The sequence below is a fragment of the Felis catus genome, chromosome X (genome assembly GCF_018350175.1).
Source record: "Felis catus isolate Fca126 chromosome X, F.catus_Fca126_mat1.0, whole genome shotgun sequence".
Taxonomy (NCBI): Eukaryota; Metazoa; Chordata; class Mammalia; order Carnivora; family Felidae; genus Felis; species Felis catus.
In genome coordinates, this window is record NC_058386.1 from 82566108 (window position 1) to 82581826 (window position 15719).

Below are 15719 nucleotides of genomic sequence, written 5' to 3' on the forward strand. Positions count from 1 at the left end.
ATTCCCTTAGATCGGTTTCCTGTATTGTTTTGTGCAATTTATGCATATTCAGTCTTCTGAACCAGTAGGACAGGCCTGCCAGGCGCCTTCAGGGAGAGATTATCTCACAAGAGAAGGAAGACAAAACTGTAGTTAGTCCTTAGACCTAAAGCAGCAACTCTGACTACAGCACTTTTTTTACTCAAACTTATACCTTGGTCCTACTCCCAAAATAACCTCATCATGTCTGACTCCTAGTTAGAGGAAGGGTCCTGGGATTAAAAACAAAAGGAGCTGTTTTGCTAAAAACTCTGCAAGACACTGTGGCTCAAGCAACCCTAGAGCAGTCTCACCTGTGTTAAGGGTCACTATAAAGCAGACAGGCTTCAGAAAAGAATGGAGGTTCAACCCAGTAAGGACTCCAGGAAATTGAGTGGGATTTGGCACCCAAGCACTCCAATGTGTCAGGAGCAGTGAGGGCCAGGAGAGAGTAAAGGACCCAGCAGAAGAGGTAGCAGTGCCCACCAGGCATGGCAGAACCCAGGGGAGGAGTGGGGTTCAATAGCAGATAACTGGCATGGAAGCCCCCAATGCCCTGCCTACTAGTGAACTTGTTCCTGAGCACAGGTAAGTCATGCCAGGGACCTCCCTCCAATAACTGATGTTCTGTAGTGGGTTGGGGTTCTGTATGCACAGGTGGAAATGAGTCTACTTGGCACAGCTCAGTGTTGCCTCATTTCTTCCTTATAGCAGCTCTGTGAGGCAAATGTTTTCCCCATGAAAAGACTGAGTCTAAGCAAGTGTATCTGCAATAATTGCCAGTTTTATTCCTCTGGCTAAGAGATCCAGAGGTAGTTTGAGGTTTACATATTTCTTTTAGTTATTCCATCAAGAATTTAGGTGCCCCCATTGCCCTTATAAGCTGGTTGCAAATTATTTGACTCTTACTTATAAAACTTTTATTCTTTTTGTGTGTGTGACATGTGTTCATGAAAAAATACATATAAGCAAAAAGAAAAAAGCTCACGCTACACAGAAATAAGCAGTTAAGTTTTTGATATATGTATGTATGTATACACACGCACGCACACACACAATTTGGGATTTAATCCTACATATGTGAGCTGATACTAAATATACTGCTTTGTAACCGGTTATGTTTTACTTTACAATATAGAATGAATATATTTTCATGCATATGTGTGAAACTTTCCAATTGAAAAACAGACCTGGAGAATGGGTCAAAATACAAAATCCAGTGAGATGCTGGTAACAAGGGAACTACCTAAAAAAAATTCCACCAGATGATTAAAATAAAACGAAAGTCAAAGATACATCAGAAAACGCTAACAGAAAGAAAGCAGGGGCCAGATTTAATATCAGACAAAAAAATTCAAGGCCTAAAGCACACAGGATAAGGGCGGCTGCGTGAATGTCTTTGCTTCCAATGCATCATCACAAACTTGTTTCTTACTCTTCTTATCTCTTCCCTAAGCCTTTCCAACTCATCTACTCCTCTTATCATTTCTTCAGGGTCCAAATGCCTCACAGGAGTGTCCTCTTTAAACCCCTGGCCAGGTTGGGTCAGCCCTCCTCTAAGATTTCCTTCTGCTTCCTGGCTTACACCTTCTTCGGAAGGTTGAGGATTTCCTTCTGCCTCCTGTGGTACAGCTTCTGAAGGGCGGCCTGCCTCTGCCTTTGGCATGTTCTGTGGTTTTCCTTCATTTTCTTCACAAGACTTTTGCATGTTGAGTATTTTTCTGTTATTTCTTTTGAATAAATTAATTCTAGAAAACAAGGAAACAAAACTAGATGCCAGACAAATAGACCAGCCATAGTATGGGTTCCCATAGCGACTGGTCTCTTCTCTTTCAGGTCCCTAATATGTCTAAGTTTTCCAACTAGAGAAGCCTAGGTCCTCAGGAACTCCCCTGACTCCACCCCTTCCTCCACCTTCCTTCCCTCCCCGTTTCGCTCCAGCTCCATCTTCCCTTCTCCCGCTCCAGCCCACCATTTCCCAGCAGGCCCTGCTTACAGGCCTCTCCTAGCACACAAACGGAAGCAGCGCAGAAGCAATTAACCCTCTCCTTAGAGGCCTGTCTCCAATATTCCCGCCCTCCTGGGCTTTCCCAAGAGGTTCCAAACTCCCGCCACTCACCTGAGACCGGGTGGGTGCAGTATCTGGCCTCCCCTCCCCCTTCCCGGTCTCTCCAACCTCCCCCGCCCCCGCCCCATTTCCGCTGCAGGCTCTGCAAAGGCCTCCGGCGCTTAATCCGGATGGGGAGAGGCTGTGGCGACCCCAGGATCTGCTTTGCTGTCATCCACACTCCCACTCCCACTCCCGTCCCCACCCGAAGGGACCTGAGGCAACCTTACACTGACCTGCAGGGATCCAGGGGATTTTCCTGCCTCTTCCCTCACTCGATCTGTGTCGCGTCCAAAAACCAAGAGTCCTGCAGAAGGACAGAAGTGCTTGCTGAGCAGGCCAGTACCTGAATCTCGGATCCTTTTCACGATTCTAGGCCTTGTTCATCTAAAGTTGTCCTCTCCTTCCTTTTAAGGCAACCCCGCCCGCCCTCCCCGGTGCCCCCCGGCTCCCTGCAGGCAGGGAGTGGAAGGCACATGTTATTTCCCAAATTGTTTCTGTTTCTCTAGGAACCCTCAATTGGTTAGCATTCTGCCTTTCCTCCCCCATCCCCCACCCCCACCAAACAGCCCCAAATCTCCTGCAAAAAATGGGAGTTTGGCGGACTGTAATGTCAGGAAAACAGTGGCGACCCTGACTAGCTTTTGCTCTCTGGTTCCTAGACCTCAGGATCCCCAAGGCAGCGCCCGCTTTTATACTGACCTGAAAGGATCCGGGGCACTTTTCTCCTTCTCCAGCAATACGTAGCAGCTACAGGGAAACAGGCCCTAGACTATAAGGACTTCTGCACACGTCGACTCCTGGTCACGTGAGGGTCGCGTCATCAATGAGCTCCAGTCTTCAGTTACTCCTCCCATTTAACACTGCAGTCCGCCCCCTGCATTCCCTCCAGTTGATACTGTCAATCTTTTTTCGTATTTGCCAATCACAGACAATAGAACTGGTATCTTACTCTTGCAGTTGCTATTCGCCCTTCTTGGATTGCCAGGGAGGATCAGCTTTTAGGGGTTAATCGACCATTTCTCCTTCGTTTGGGAATTATCTCCTTCTCTGTCCTGCTTCAAATTCGCCCACCTCCTCTCCTCCGGGAAGACCTACAGTCCACCATTTCCCCTGGAGTCCTAACTAGCATTAAAACGGGCGAAGGTGGTAGATGGGGGAAGGTGGTGGGTAGAGGCGGCAGGAAAAGAATGTAGGAGTGAGAGTGTGGGATTTTTTTTACGACTTCTTTTGAATCTTTTAATGTTTTAAGTATGATATTAAATGATCATGATATTTTACAATGATACTTAAAAAAGATGCCTCATAGTCGATATTTGACACAATATGGAGGACAAGATAGTTTTATCAATTTTTAAGACTTCGGAAAAATTTCGTAATGGCTACAAATGAAATGACAGTTCGCACAACATATTGATGTTAGGAGAAAAAAATCTTAAAAGTGCACCTTTAAAAAAAACTGGCTCCCAGATTAATCTGTGGAAAGAAGCCCAGTTTTCTCTTGTTAACAATTTTATATAAATAATCAACTATTTTCTCTCTCTGGCTGAACTCAAGTTATCAAGTGTTAGAAGCCTGACTTTTTCATTGATGACTGATGGATGAATTCCGCTTGGGTTTCAAATAGACTTCAGACAGACCTCTTCTGTTCTCTAGGATCTGGTGCCTTGTTAATCAGATGAGTCCACAGAAAAGCCAACTTTCCTCAGAGTGAACTTTATTTTGGAACTCAAATAGTTTTCATACACTCAAACATTCAGAAAGGAGAGAGTTCCCTATATCTCACCATTTGGTCCCCTGTATCTCACCATTTGGTGTGAGGCTTATTAGGTAGAATTTTCATTTATTCATAGCACTCTTAAGATATTCTGGTATCATTCACTTTGTTCCATTCAAAAAGAGAACTATCAACATGCATAATTGTTATGATCAGAAGCAGAGAGAACATCAGTGCTGCAAAAAAATATTAGTTAAAAGTGGAAAATGATACCCTAACAACTCATAACCTTGAGTACTTGGAGGTGTGTTGTTGCCAGAAATGGTATTCTGGCTAATGGAGTCAGCTGGGGAGTCAGGGAAAGGAGGAAGTAAGGAATCTTTTGCCTAGGATGGTCACAGGGGGATGAGGCAGCCAACAACAAAGCCTGCCATGGGAAAGAAAAGGTTCAAAAAATAAATATTTTTTTCAGGCTTAATGCTTCATAATTTATATTTAAGCATGAATAATTTATTCCACAGTTGAGGGATACATTTTCTATTATTCAAGAGAGAGTTTTCAATGTAAATATAGACAGTGAATTATAAAGATGTAATCATTAACTACGACCAAATGTTTCCATTCTTTCACATGTTAAATGTGTTTATTTATTTTAGAGAGAGCGAGAGAGACAGAGTGTGAGCAGGGGAGGGACAGAGAGAGGGAGACACAGAATCCAAAGCAGGCTCCAGGCTCTGAGCTGTCAGCACAGAGCCCAACACACCCACAAACCAAATTGTGAGATCATGACCTGAGCCAAAGTCCAAAGCTTAAACCGACTGAGCCACCCTGGTGCCCCATCAGATGTTACATTTAATGGGGGACAACTCAGATTTTTTAAAAAATATTATCATGCAATAAAATTGGCCCTTTTTTGTGTGGATAGTTCTATGAAGTTTAACAAAAGTATAGATTTATGTAATCATCACCACAACCAGGATACAGTTCAGTCACCCCTCCAAAAAACTCCCTTATGCTACCCTTTTGTAGTCATATCTTACCCCCATCCTTGAACTCTGGCAACCACTGGTCTATTCCCAATTGTCTTTTGCAAAATGTTATATAAAAGAAATCTACAATATATCACATTTAGAGACAGGCTTCTTTTACTCAGCAAAATGACCTGGAAAGTCATTTAAGCTATTTCATGTAGCACTGATAGTTCATTCTTTTCTTTTTGCTGAGTAACTTTCTGTTATATGGATGTAACAGTTTATTTGTCCATTTACCTGCAGAACATTTAACTTGTTCCTAGTTTTGAGTAATTATGAAGGGAGCTCCTATAAACATTTGTGTATAGGTTTAGGACATTATTGCCTCACGCCTGACTGTTAAGGGAACTCCTTCTCTGACCTATCTGCTTTCAGTGCCTCCTTCTCCCTTTCCAATTTACCTAGCACATTACCATCAAATTCAACTTTACTCTTCCTTATTTTTAGCTTGTTATTCTCCTGCTCGAAAGTCCTGGATGGCAACCCCACCATCAGAGAAATAAATCCTACTTTCCTCATCCTGACATTCAACATTGATCAGAATTGATTCTCAGGACCCATGTTCCCAGCCTTGTCATACACTTCTCTACTGCATCAAAAGGAACTCTCATTCACTGTGCCCCAAGTATGCCTTCTTCTCTCTTTGTCATCAACATGCCATTTTCTTCCTCCTGATTGCCCTCTACTTCCTCCTAAATCCTGGTCCTGCTCATTCTTAGGAGCCCAGACTTCATCACCCAGCCTCTAAAGCCACCACAACTGGAAGTGATCTCTCCCTTCCCTCTCTATTCTACATACAGGGTTTGTACCTCTTATATTGCCCTCAGTGAAAGTTGCCTTGTACCTTTGCACTTTTCTGTGTATTTGGAGGGAAGGCATATCTAATCAGGCAGATCGTCAGATGTAGGTTGAAGATGGGGAGTAGGGGGGAGTGTTAGGCTTCAGCTTACATGCTGCTTGAGTGGCTCTTATAATTTTCAATGGTGCATCTCCCAAAAAACTCAGAGTTTCAGAAGGAGCTGTTTGCAGATTGACTCACAGATGAACCTTCTTTCTGTCTGCACAAAAAAAATGGAGCAGAAGTTTCATTGTCTCCTCCTCTGCTTATTCTCCTTACATGTAGTCTGAGCAACTTTGACACCATTTTTAAGGAAATATCGATAGAAAATATTGACCCTGTTTTCCTAAATACTGACGAGAGAGATCAGACACTCACTGGTGTACACTGACAGGAAGATCATACAGGTGTTTACCTTTATTCTTATCCCTGAGCAATTTCAGTGCATCAATATAACACGTAGCTACCTTCAAAATTAAATTAATCACAGTAGCTTTTAGATATAAGTAGATTTTTGAAACCAATATTACACTATATGTTAAATAACTAGAATCTAAATAAAAATTTGAAACAGAAAAATAAATATAAGTAGATACTTGAAGATAATAACATTATATTAAAGTGAAAACTATTTTTAAAAAGGAATGAAAAATGTGCACATATTAATTTAACAATAAAGATGTGAGTTCTAGAAAGTAGATACCCTGAGCTTCTGACCTAATCAATGTCCTGTTTTCATGTACCAAGAGGACACTAGGGATGGCTGCAAAGCCCAAAGTCCTCCAAATGGTGTGAGGGCAGAAGAAAGGAAGGTAGCATTTTACCAACCTGGAGCTCTTGTACAAGACTGTGATATCCAGAATATTGTTTTCTATGTTCCCTTTATTTATGTTTTTAATGTTTATTTGAGAGAGAGAGAGCATTAGTGGGGGTGGGGGGGGGGAAGAGAGACAGAGGGAGAGAGAGGGAGAGAGAGAGAGAGAGAGAGAGAGAGAGAGAGAGAGAGAGAGAGACTCCCAAGCGGGCTCCTCACTGTCAGGCTGTCAGTGCAGAGCCCAATGCATGGCTGGATCTGAACCATGGGATCATGACCTGAGCCAAAATCAAGAGTTGGATGCTTAACTGTCTGAGCCACCCAGGTGCCCCTCTGTGTTCCCTTTAGAAGTCACTTCCATAGTTTTTTGTTCTGAATCTCTATATTCAGGAACTCCTCCTGCATGTTTCTTTTTCATTGTTGTTTCAAAGCTCATCCCATAGAAGATCTTGAGACAGCTATTCGTCTCCTTCACTTCTCTAGCACACTCTGTATGGATTGAAAGCATCCTTCTCAGCATGGCAAAATCTGCTCTACATCCAAAGATTTGGCTGCGTAATGTAGATTCAAGTGGCCACCATATGAGATGATTCGCCCCTTCAGAGCACAAGCAGACATAATACATTGGGTCTTTGTTCTACTGAGAGTAGTCCACTCATGTTCTGTTAAGTGAAACACAGAAAACATGATTTCCAATTAGACTGTATCTGTTTCAGAAAGTAAACCCTTCTACCATCCCTCCATACTATATTCCCTGACATTTGGAAATTTGGCATGGATATGTTTCAAAAGTTTCACAAACTATTCAGAATAGCCATTGGCTATGTTCAAGGAAATGAACCTATCTTGAAGCACAACTTTTCATCTCTGCCAGATAATTCTGCCTGCTTCCTGAACTCACAGCTAAATGCTGCACACATTGTGGATTATTGTGGCAAAGAGTTTCTGGTTATCAGGGCATAATGCTTATGAATTGTTGTGAACCTGAAATGCTGTGTCATAACCACTGCCATTTCAAATGTTCCCATGGTATCCGTGTTGGCCACGGTTAATAGGAATCCTTGAGTTGGTCTGCTTAGACTTTTAATATGACAGTATGCTCAAGATCCACCTCAGGTAGATTCTTTAGATTGCCTTGCTTAATTAAACCTTGAGATCCACATCTATGTAGAGCCTCTTATTGGGTTCAGGGTAGGCACACATCAGCTGTACTACAGCTTGGGCCAGGCAACCTTTTCCTGTGGCAGAAGCTGAGTTGTTTGAGAGAAAGTGCCCTTGCTAACAGGCTTGGTGCTTTTAAAAATTAAATTTATAATAAAAAGAAAGTCTCTGCTGGCCTCTTGATTCTGCCTACATTACCTGTTCTACATTATCCTTTAGATGCTGTATTTTCCCATCCTAACACTTTCACCCTGTTTTGTTGGCTTTCTACTTTGTATCCCTCCCTTACCTAAAAGTGCCATAAGGACAAAAACTTTATCTGGCTTAACTTTGTAACCACTCCAATGTTGATAGAAACAATTAAGTTGGTGGAAATAATTTAAATCAATATGGGAATGATTAAATAAATTATCCATACTGTAGAAATTGTGTAGATATAAAAAGGAATGAAAAATGTACATATAAGTGACATTGAATTATATTAAAATAATATTTTGGGGGGCCCCTGGGTGGGTCAGTCAGTTGAGTGTCTGACTTCAGCTCAGATCATGTTCTCACAGTTTGTGGGTTTGAGTCCCACATGGGGCTCTGTGCTGACAGCTCAGATCCTGGAGTCTGCTTCAGATTCTGTGTCTCTCTCTCTGCCCCTCCCCTGCTCATGCTCTATCTCTCTCTGTCTCTCAAAACTAAATAAATGTTAAAATAAATTAAAATTATATTTTTGATTGAAGGAAGTGGCATAAAAGTATTTAGAAAATACTCTTTCATGCACATACACATGATAAATAGATATATGTGTGCATAACTAGTTTATTAAGTAGTTCAAATTTTCTGGCATAACATGGAATGGTTTTATTTTTTCAAGTAACTGCTGTCAACTGTAGTCTGTCAAATTCTCCCTTTCTCACTGAATAATGAGTCCATATAATGACATTTCAGTTTGTTTTCTCAGCTATTTAGTCAGTTTCATTCATTAAGAGAGTTTTATTATATGGGTTCTTGAAACTCAGCCTGGTGTATTTTTTTTAAAGTTTTTGTTCTGAAATTATTTTAGTTCTAATGAAGACTTTTAAGGATAGTACAAAGAGTTCCCATATACCCTATGTCCAGCTTTGTCTAATAATTATGTTACATTTATAAAAATAAAGAAATTAACTTTTGTGCCCTACTATTAACTAAATTACAGACTTTATTCACATTTCTCCAGGTTTTCTACAAATGACTTTTCTCTATTCCAAGATTCAACCCAGGATACAAAGTTAACACATCTTTTTAGTCTACTCTGCTCTGTTGTAGTTTCTCAGTCTTCCTTGGTTTTCATGACCTTGACACTTTTGAAGAGTGAGGTATTTTGTAGAATGTTCCTCAGTTTGGGTTTGTCTGATATTTTTCTCATAATTACACCAGAGTTACTGATTTGGAAGAAGAATATCACAGAGGTGAAATGCCATTTTCATCATAATATCAGGCTTACATGATATCAACATGACCAATCAATGGTGAAGTTAATTTTCATCACTTGGTTAAGATGATGTCTACTGGGTTTCTCCACTTATAAAGTTACTGTTTTTCTCTTTTTTTACTCTATTTGTTAGAAGCAAGTTACCAAGTCTAGCTCACATTAAAGAGGAGAGGAATTAAGTTCTACCCCCTGGATGGGGGAGTACCAAAGAATTTGTAGATATGTGTTTGAAAACAACCATAGTAGGGTGCCTGTGTGGCTCAGTCAGTTAAGCGTCTGACTTTGGCTCAGGTTATTATCTCATGGTTTGTGAGTTGGGGCCCCATGTCCGGCTCTGTGCTGACAGTTCAGAGCCTGAAGCCGCCTTTGGATTCTGTGTCTCCCTCTCTCTGAGCCCCTCCCCCACTCATGCTCTGTCTCTTTCTGTCTCTTAAAAAATAAACATTAAAAAAATTTTTAAAAATGAAAAGAAAATAACCATAGTAATTAATAAATAATAGGAGTCAAATAATTTGAAACTATGAAAAATATCCTGTGGATTTTTCCTGCAGCAATTATTACAATGATGTTCTTATGGTAAAATTTTTATATCACTCATTTCCTTCTACATTTAATACTTCCAAATTATTTATTATATTAAAGATTTGTCCTCCCCCTCCCCCGATTTACTTATTGATACAAATCTTTGTTTCTATCACTGTGACTCATGAATTTTTAAATCTTTGGCATTATAATTCAATATGATCATTATTGGTTTTGGGTTTTTCCCCCCAAATTATACCACCCTTGGCCATAGGGGCTCTTTCAGGTTAGCATACCATTATCCTTTTTCTGCTTCCTTGCTTTCTGGTACTACAAGATATTCCAGATTCATCTTGTATTTTCCTTTTTCCAATGGCCCAATAATCAGCCACTTCTCCAAGAAATCTTGGTTACTTTTATTGGATAATCATATGTAATTAAGATCTGAATGCAAGGTGTATCTGTTGCTAATGGAGTGTCATTGTTTCTAGGACTTCTCAGCTGATAGAGCAAAGAGATGTATGTATACCTACATCTATTTATTGTGTCTGTATCTCTCCTTTCCTCCTTCTCCCCTCCCCACAATACATACATTCATACTTATGACTCTAATCCATTATGACAGGTATTAATTTAGCTTTTTCTCCACTTATTTTTAAAGTTTTTTAAAATTTATTTAAGTAATCTCTACACCCAATGTGGGGCTCAAACTTGCAACCCCAAGATCAAGAATTGCATGTTCTTCTGACTGAAACATTCAGGCACCCCAGTCCCTCCACTTATTTTTAACTTCTGTCACTGACAGTGAGAAACCTGGTTCTCCTTATATATGATTGATTGATTGATTGATTGATTGATTGACTGATTTAACCCTACTATATATTTAAAGTAGTTTCAGAATTGTTGTCATGTATATCTGTGGGAAACAAATTTCCCAATAAGAGCACAGAATTTATTTTGTCAGTTCTTTTTGTCTTCATCCTTATAATATACAGTGAAAACACTATTTTCCAAAGCATCTTAGGTCAGCTCTTTTCCCCCTACCCTTTCATAAGGTCAGGGCATTCATCTGTAATACAATGCCTCAGATTTGGATGATTTATATTTTTTCATCCCTTTTCTTTCAATCTACTTGTGAATCTAAAGTGTGTCTCCTATAAACAGCATATAGTTGGATCTTTTTAAAATTCAGTCTGACAATTTTGCCTTTCATTTGAGTTTTTTAATTCATTCACATTTGATGTTATTGATGTAATTATTTCTGCCAACTCACTTTTAGTCTGTCATATGGCTCATGTATTTTTTGTTCCTCTGTTCTTCCTTTCCTTCCTTTTCCTTACATTAATTGAATATATTTTAATAAAGAATTTTAGTTTCTTTAATAACATTTTCATTATATTTTTCAGAAGTGTTTCCTTTGTGATTGTCCTAGGACTTGGCACATACACCTTAACTTACCACGATCTATTTCATATTTATACTAACTAAACTCCAGTAAGACATAGAAACATCATTCCCATACAGTCCTATTCCCTTTTTCCACTCATTTTGGTAATATTGTTATACATATCACATCAAAAAATTTTATAAGCCCATCCATTTTTATTATTACTTTACATAACTTTATGTCTTTTATGAAAGATGCGAGAAGAAGGATAGCAAGTAATATCTGTAGAATTATGTTAGTCTCCTTATTTATCACTTCTGGTTCTCTTCGTTTCTTCAGAGGTATTTTAGTTACCTTGTGGATTCATGTCCTTATCCTAATACAGCTTTGCTCCCACCCATATCCTTTGTGCTCTTATTGGCAGATATATTTCAGCTCTATATGTTATAGCCCCAAACAACACATTATAAATGTACTGTTTTAAACAGTTCCTTTTCAAAATCAGTTAAGCGAAGGAAAGGGAAAAATATGCACTTGTACTGTCTTTTAGAATTACATAATTACCTGTATGTGTGCTTTTATTTTCCATGGATTCAAATTACTGTCTGGGGGCATTCACATTCAGAACTAGAGAACTTTCTTTAGTATTATTTGTAAGGTGAGAATGCTAGCAACAGATTCTTTCATTTTTTTATCTATTTATTTATTTTGCCATCATTTTTGAAAATTAACTTTGATGAACACAGAATTCCTGGCTAACAGGTTGTATCTGTGAGCAGTTTGAGTATGTTGTCTTCCTTCCTTCTGGCATCCATTATTTTGATGATAAATTAGCTATTAATCTTACTGTGGTTCTCTTATAAGTTAGGAGTTATTTTTCTCTTGGTTTTTTCAATATTTTCTTCTTGTTTTTGGCTTTTAGTATTTTACTATGTTGTGTCTGTTTGCCAATCTCTTGCATGTATTCTACTTGAAATTCACTGAGCTTCCTGGATATGTAGATGAATATTTTTCATTAAATCTGGGAAGTTTTCAAACCTTATTTCTTTGAATTTTTTCTCCTCCTTTTCCCTCTGCTTTTGGTATTCCCATTATGTACATGTTAGTCCAATTAATGCTATTCTATATTTCTCTGAGACTATTCAGTTTTCTTTTTTCTCTCTTCTTTAGATTACATAAAATCTATGGATCTTAGAATTTACAAATTATTTCTTCTACTAGCTCAAATCTACTGTTTGTTTCCTTTCATGAATTTTTTATTTCATTCTTTGTACTTTTCAGAATTTCCACTTGTTTCTTTTCATAATATCTCATTTTTATTTTTTTCTACTTGATTTAACATTGTTATCATACTTGCCTTTATTCTTTAATCACAGGGTTTTTCATTCTTGAAATATATTTATAGTGGCTACTTTGAAGTTTTTGTTAAATTTAACATCTGGTCACTCTTGCAGGCAGTTTCTATTGCATGCTTTGCTCCCCATACATGGGCATACTTTCCTGGTTCTCTGCATGTCTTGCAATTTTTTAGGTAATACATTTTAGCAACTCTGAGTACTTGTGTTCTTCTCCTGGGGCTTATTATTGTTGTTGTTTGCTTGTTTGTTTAGTGGCTGGCTATTTTAGTCATGTCCATTTCTTCCCAGCTATGTAAAGACTCTTTCATTGTTCCTGAGAGGGCACAGAATTGGGTATGCCCACAGTCACTGTTGTATGACAATGGTTTTGTCAGTTCTCTTCACTATCTTTTTCCCTGAACATACTTAGCTGTTAAGCTCCACTAATAGCTGGCTGATTGTTCTGTTCTTTTTCTTTTGTTTTTAATTAAAAAAAAATGTTTCATTTATTTTTAAGAGAGAGTGCAAGTGGGGGAGGGGCAGAGACAGAGAGAGAAAGAGAGACAGAGAGAGACAGAATCCGAAGCAAGCTCCAGGCTCCGAGCTGTCAGCACAGAACCCAATGCGAGGTTTGAACTCATGAACCATGAGATCATGACCTGAGCTGAGGTCAGATGCTTAACTGACTGAGCCACCCAGGCACCCCTGTTTTTAATTTTTTTTAATGTTTATTTATTTATTTATTTTGAGTGAGAGAGCAGGGGAGGGGCCGAGAGAGGGGGACAGAGGATCTGAAGCAGGCTCTGTGCTGACAGGAGAGAGCCCAATGTGGGGCTCAAACTCATGAACCTAGAGATCATGACCTGAGCCAAAGTCAGATGCTTAACCAACTGAGAAACCCAGGTGCCCTATTGCTATATTTTTTTTGAAACTGTTCTGGGGCATAAATTGCTTCACTGATTTATGGTATGAAATTTTGGCTCTTTTTCAGACATAGTTTTTGATGTCATTGTTTGATGTTTGTTTTGATCCCAATAAGAATCTACTTATCTGTCTCTTTTTCTAATCCTCTGATAAACTAGCTGGCATAATGTTAAGTTACATCTCTAATCTACTGACCTCCTCTTAATTGCATTTGACCACAATCTTCATTTCTTATGCTTTCAAACTTCAACCTCTCCACACTGTGTGACAATGCTTTGGAAAGGGATTGGAGCTCTCCACTTCAAAACCTGCCTCTCCCAATGGGAAAAAAAAAAAAAAAAAACTCTGATACAAGGCTCTGGAGCTAGGGATGGGTACAGTGGCACAATTCTCTTTGAGTGACACTCCTGCTTTAGTACCTGTGCACTTGAATGGGGATTAAGAACCATCAAGTCTTCTTGACTTGCCTGTCCCAGGGAACTGGGGGCCCAGTATTCTTAGCACACTGTGCTAAAGGGAGAGCTTCTTTCTGATAAATTGGGCCTGGGCAGAAGGGAGCCCTCACCTTTTGGCTACACTCACCTAAAACTTATAGTCTGAGCAACAGATTAACTCAAAGCAGTATAAGAAGTTCCTTCTCTCCTGGAAAGATAAAGTGACCCTTCAGATGTGAGCTGAGGTGAGAAGGGAACTGTGCTCTTGGCTGTACCCTTCTGGAGTATAATTTCCATTATGCTGAGCTGGGAAGGTGTAAGGATGGAGAAAGTCTTGGTTCAAATGTCACAGATTCTCATTGTTCTTATTGTTTTAGATTTTTTAAAGAAATGTATCATTTTTTTCTATTTCCTGTATACCCTTATGATAATTTTGAAAGAATTCAAATGGTTATATTAAAAAATAACTTTCAGCAATTTCACCGGGGAATGGATCCTCAGAGTTCCTCACATTACCATGCCAGAAGTGGAACACCAACCACAGTTATTTTAAATTCCCTGTCTGATAGTTTCAAGACCCATGTCATATTTGATTCTGGTTCTCATTATTGTTTTGTCTCTTCAGAATGTTTTCTTTTCTTGTCTTTGTATTTCTCATAATATTACCTGAAAACTTGGTAAATAGTAATTACTGAGGTAAATAGAGTTTATGACTGAAGATGAACATGTCCTTCCTGCTAAGTTTTTAGTATGGAAGTTTAATCTAGTTAGAAGTTGGGCTTAGTTTGATGTTTTCTTCCCATTGGCTTTGAGTCTTTCCAATTGGCTTTGCAGTTTTCTTTTGCTCTTCTGAGAAAGAATGTTTCTTGCTGTCCTCCACTGTTATTTTTACTCAGTGGTTGTTAGTGTCGTGTTGCAGAGAGAGGGACAGGCATTCTCTGATGTTCTGATAAGGTCTTCATCTTAGGTAAGCACTGTGAACCTGAGTTTTAGTGATGTAACCTTTGCATGTATTCATGCCTCTCCTTCAGATACAATGCTGAACCTAGCACACATGCCTGCTCCCTCCCCTCATAGAGCTTTTTGTTTTTCAGTTTCCTTTCCTCAACTGCTGTGGGGTTCTACTTGTGTCTTCAAGATCTGGGTTCTGTTGTCCTTCTTCCTGCATGATTAAGTCTTTTGTTTATCAGGGGAGTTTAGTCTGGTTGGAATTTCATCAGTGACTGCTGTCTCAGTCTCTTAGCTGGCACTTTGGAGCAAGCTTTCTCAGGTTCTCCCTGATCGTCCCTAGGAACACTTGGAAGTTTTTGGAATAAAACCTGAATGTAAGCCCTTTATATCTGCAGCCCTCGGGGACTTCACACACTCATGCTAGCCCTCACTCAGTCTTTAGAAAGTCATTAGCATTTTCAAGCCAAATTTTCTTACTGGTCTACATGCTGTTTGGTAGTGTCTATCCCAGATAAGCAGATAGTCAGGTCCTATTTCTCCCTCCACAAGTCTCTCTCTAGATTTTGTGATAATTGTTTGCCTTGTGAACTCAGTTCTCTGAGAGTTTTAAGAAAAATTGTTATTTTGCCATTTATACAACTTTCTTTCCTGTTGTAATGTCAGTGCTATTCTTTTTAGCTCTCCATTTGGGGATGAAACCAAAAATTGTCTTGTTCATTTTACAAATTAAATAACACTTGATTTAAGGTTCCTTTTGGTTCCCATAAGAAGTACAAACTCTTTTGCTCTAGTGGCTTGCAGTGGACAGGGAGTTGATATCTATTCTCAGGAACATATATTTTCTTATCCCAAAAGTATTTATGGGTTGGGAAGATTGTGAGGTAGAAGCAAAGTAGCTATCTCTTATATGACTATCCTTAGCAACATAGGTCATTCTTTGTTGGCTAAAAGGAACAGGTAATAGGTTCCATAGTCTCCAATGACAGAAACTCTTCATTGTTAGTCATAAGGCTTTA

The 15719-nt window shown here is 39.2% G+C and overlaps 1 protein-coding gene across 1 annotated transcript; it reads right to left on the reverse strand.

The window, feature by feature from the left end:
* Nucleotides 1–784: 784 nt before the first annotated feature.
* On the reverse strand, nt 785–2978 carry TCEAL8 (transcription elongation factor A like 8). Its single transcript, XM_004000731.5, has 3 exons — nt 2828–2978; nt 2362–2432; nt 785–1766 (listed from the first exon to the last, which is right to left on the reverse strand). The coding sequence occupies exon 3, from the start codon at nt 1724–1726 to the stop codon at nt 1373–1375; it is 354 nt and encodes a 117-aa protein (XP_004000780.1). The 5' UTR covers nt 1727–1766; nt 2362–2432; nt 2828–2978; the 3' UTR covers nt 785–1372.
* Nucleotides 2979–15719: the final 12741 nt, after the last annotated feature.

What these genes read in the sequence shown, in the direction of transcription:
- TCEAL8 (XM_004000731.5), bottom strand. Translation starts at nt 1,726, where the DNA reads ATGCAAAAGTCTTGTGAAGAAAATGAAGGAAAACCACAGAACATGCCA.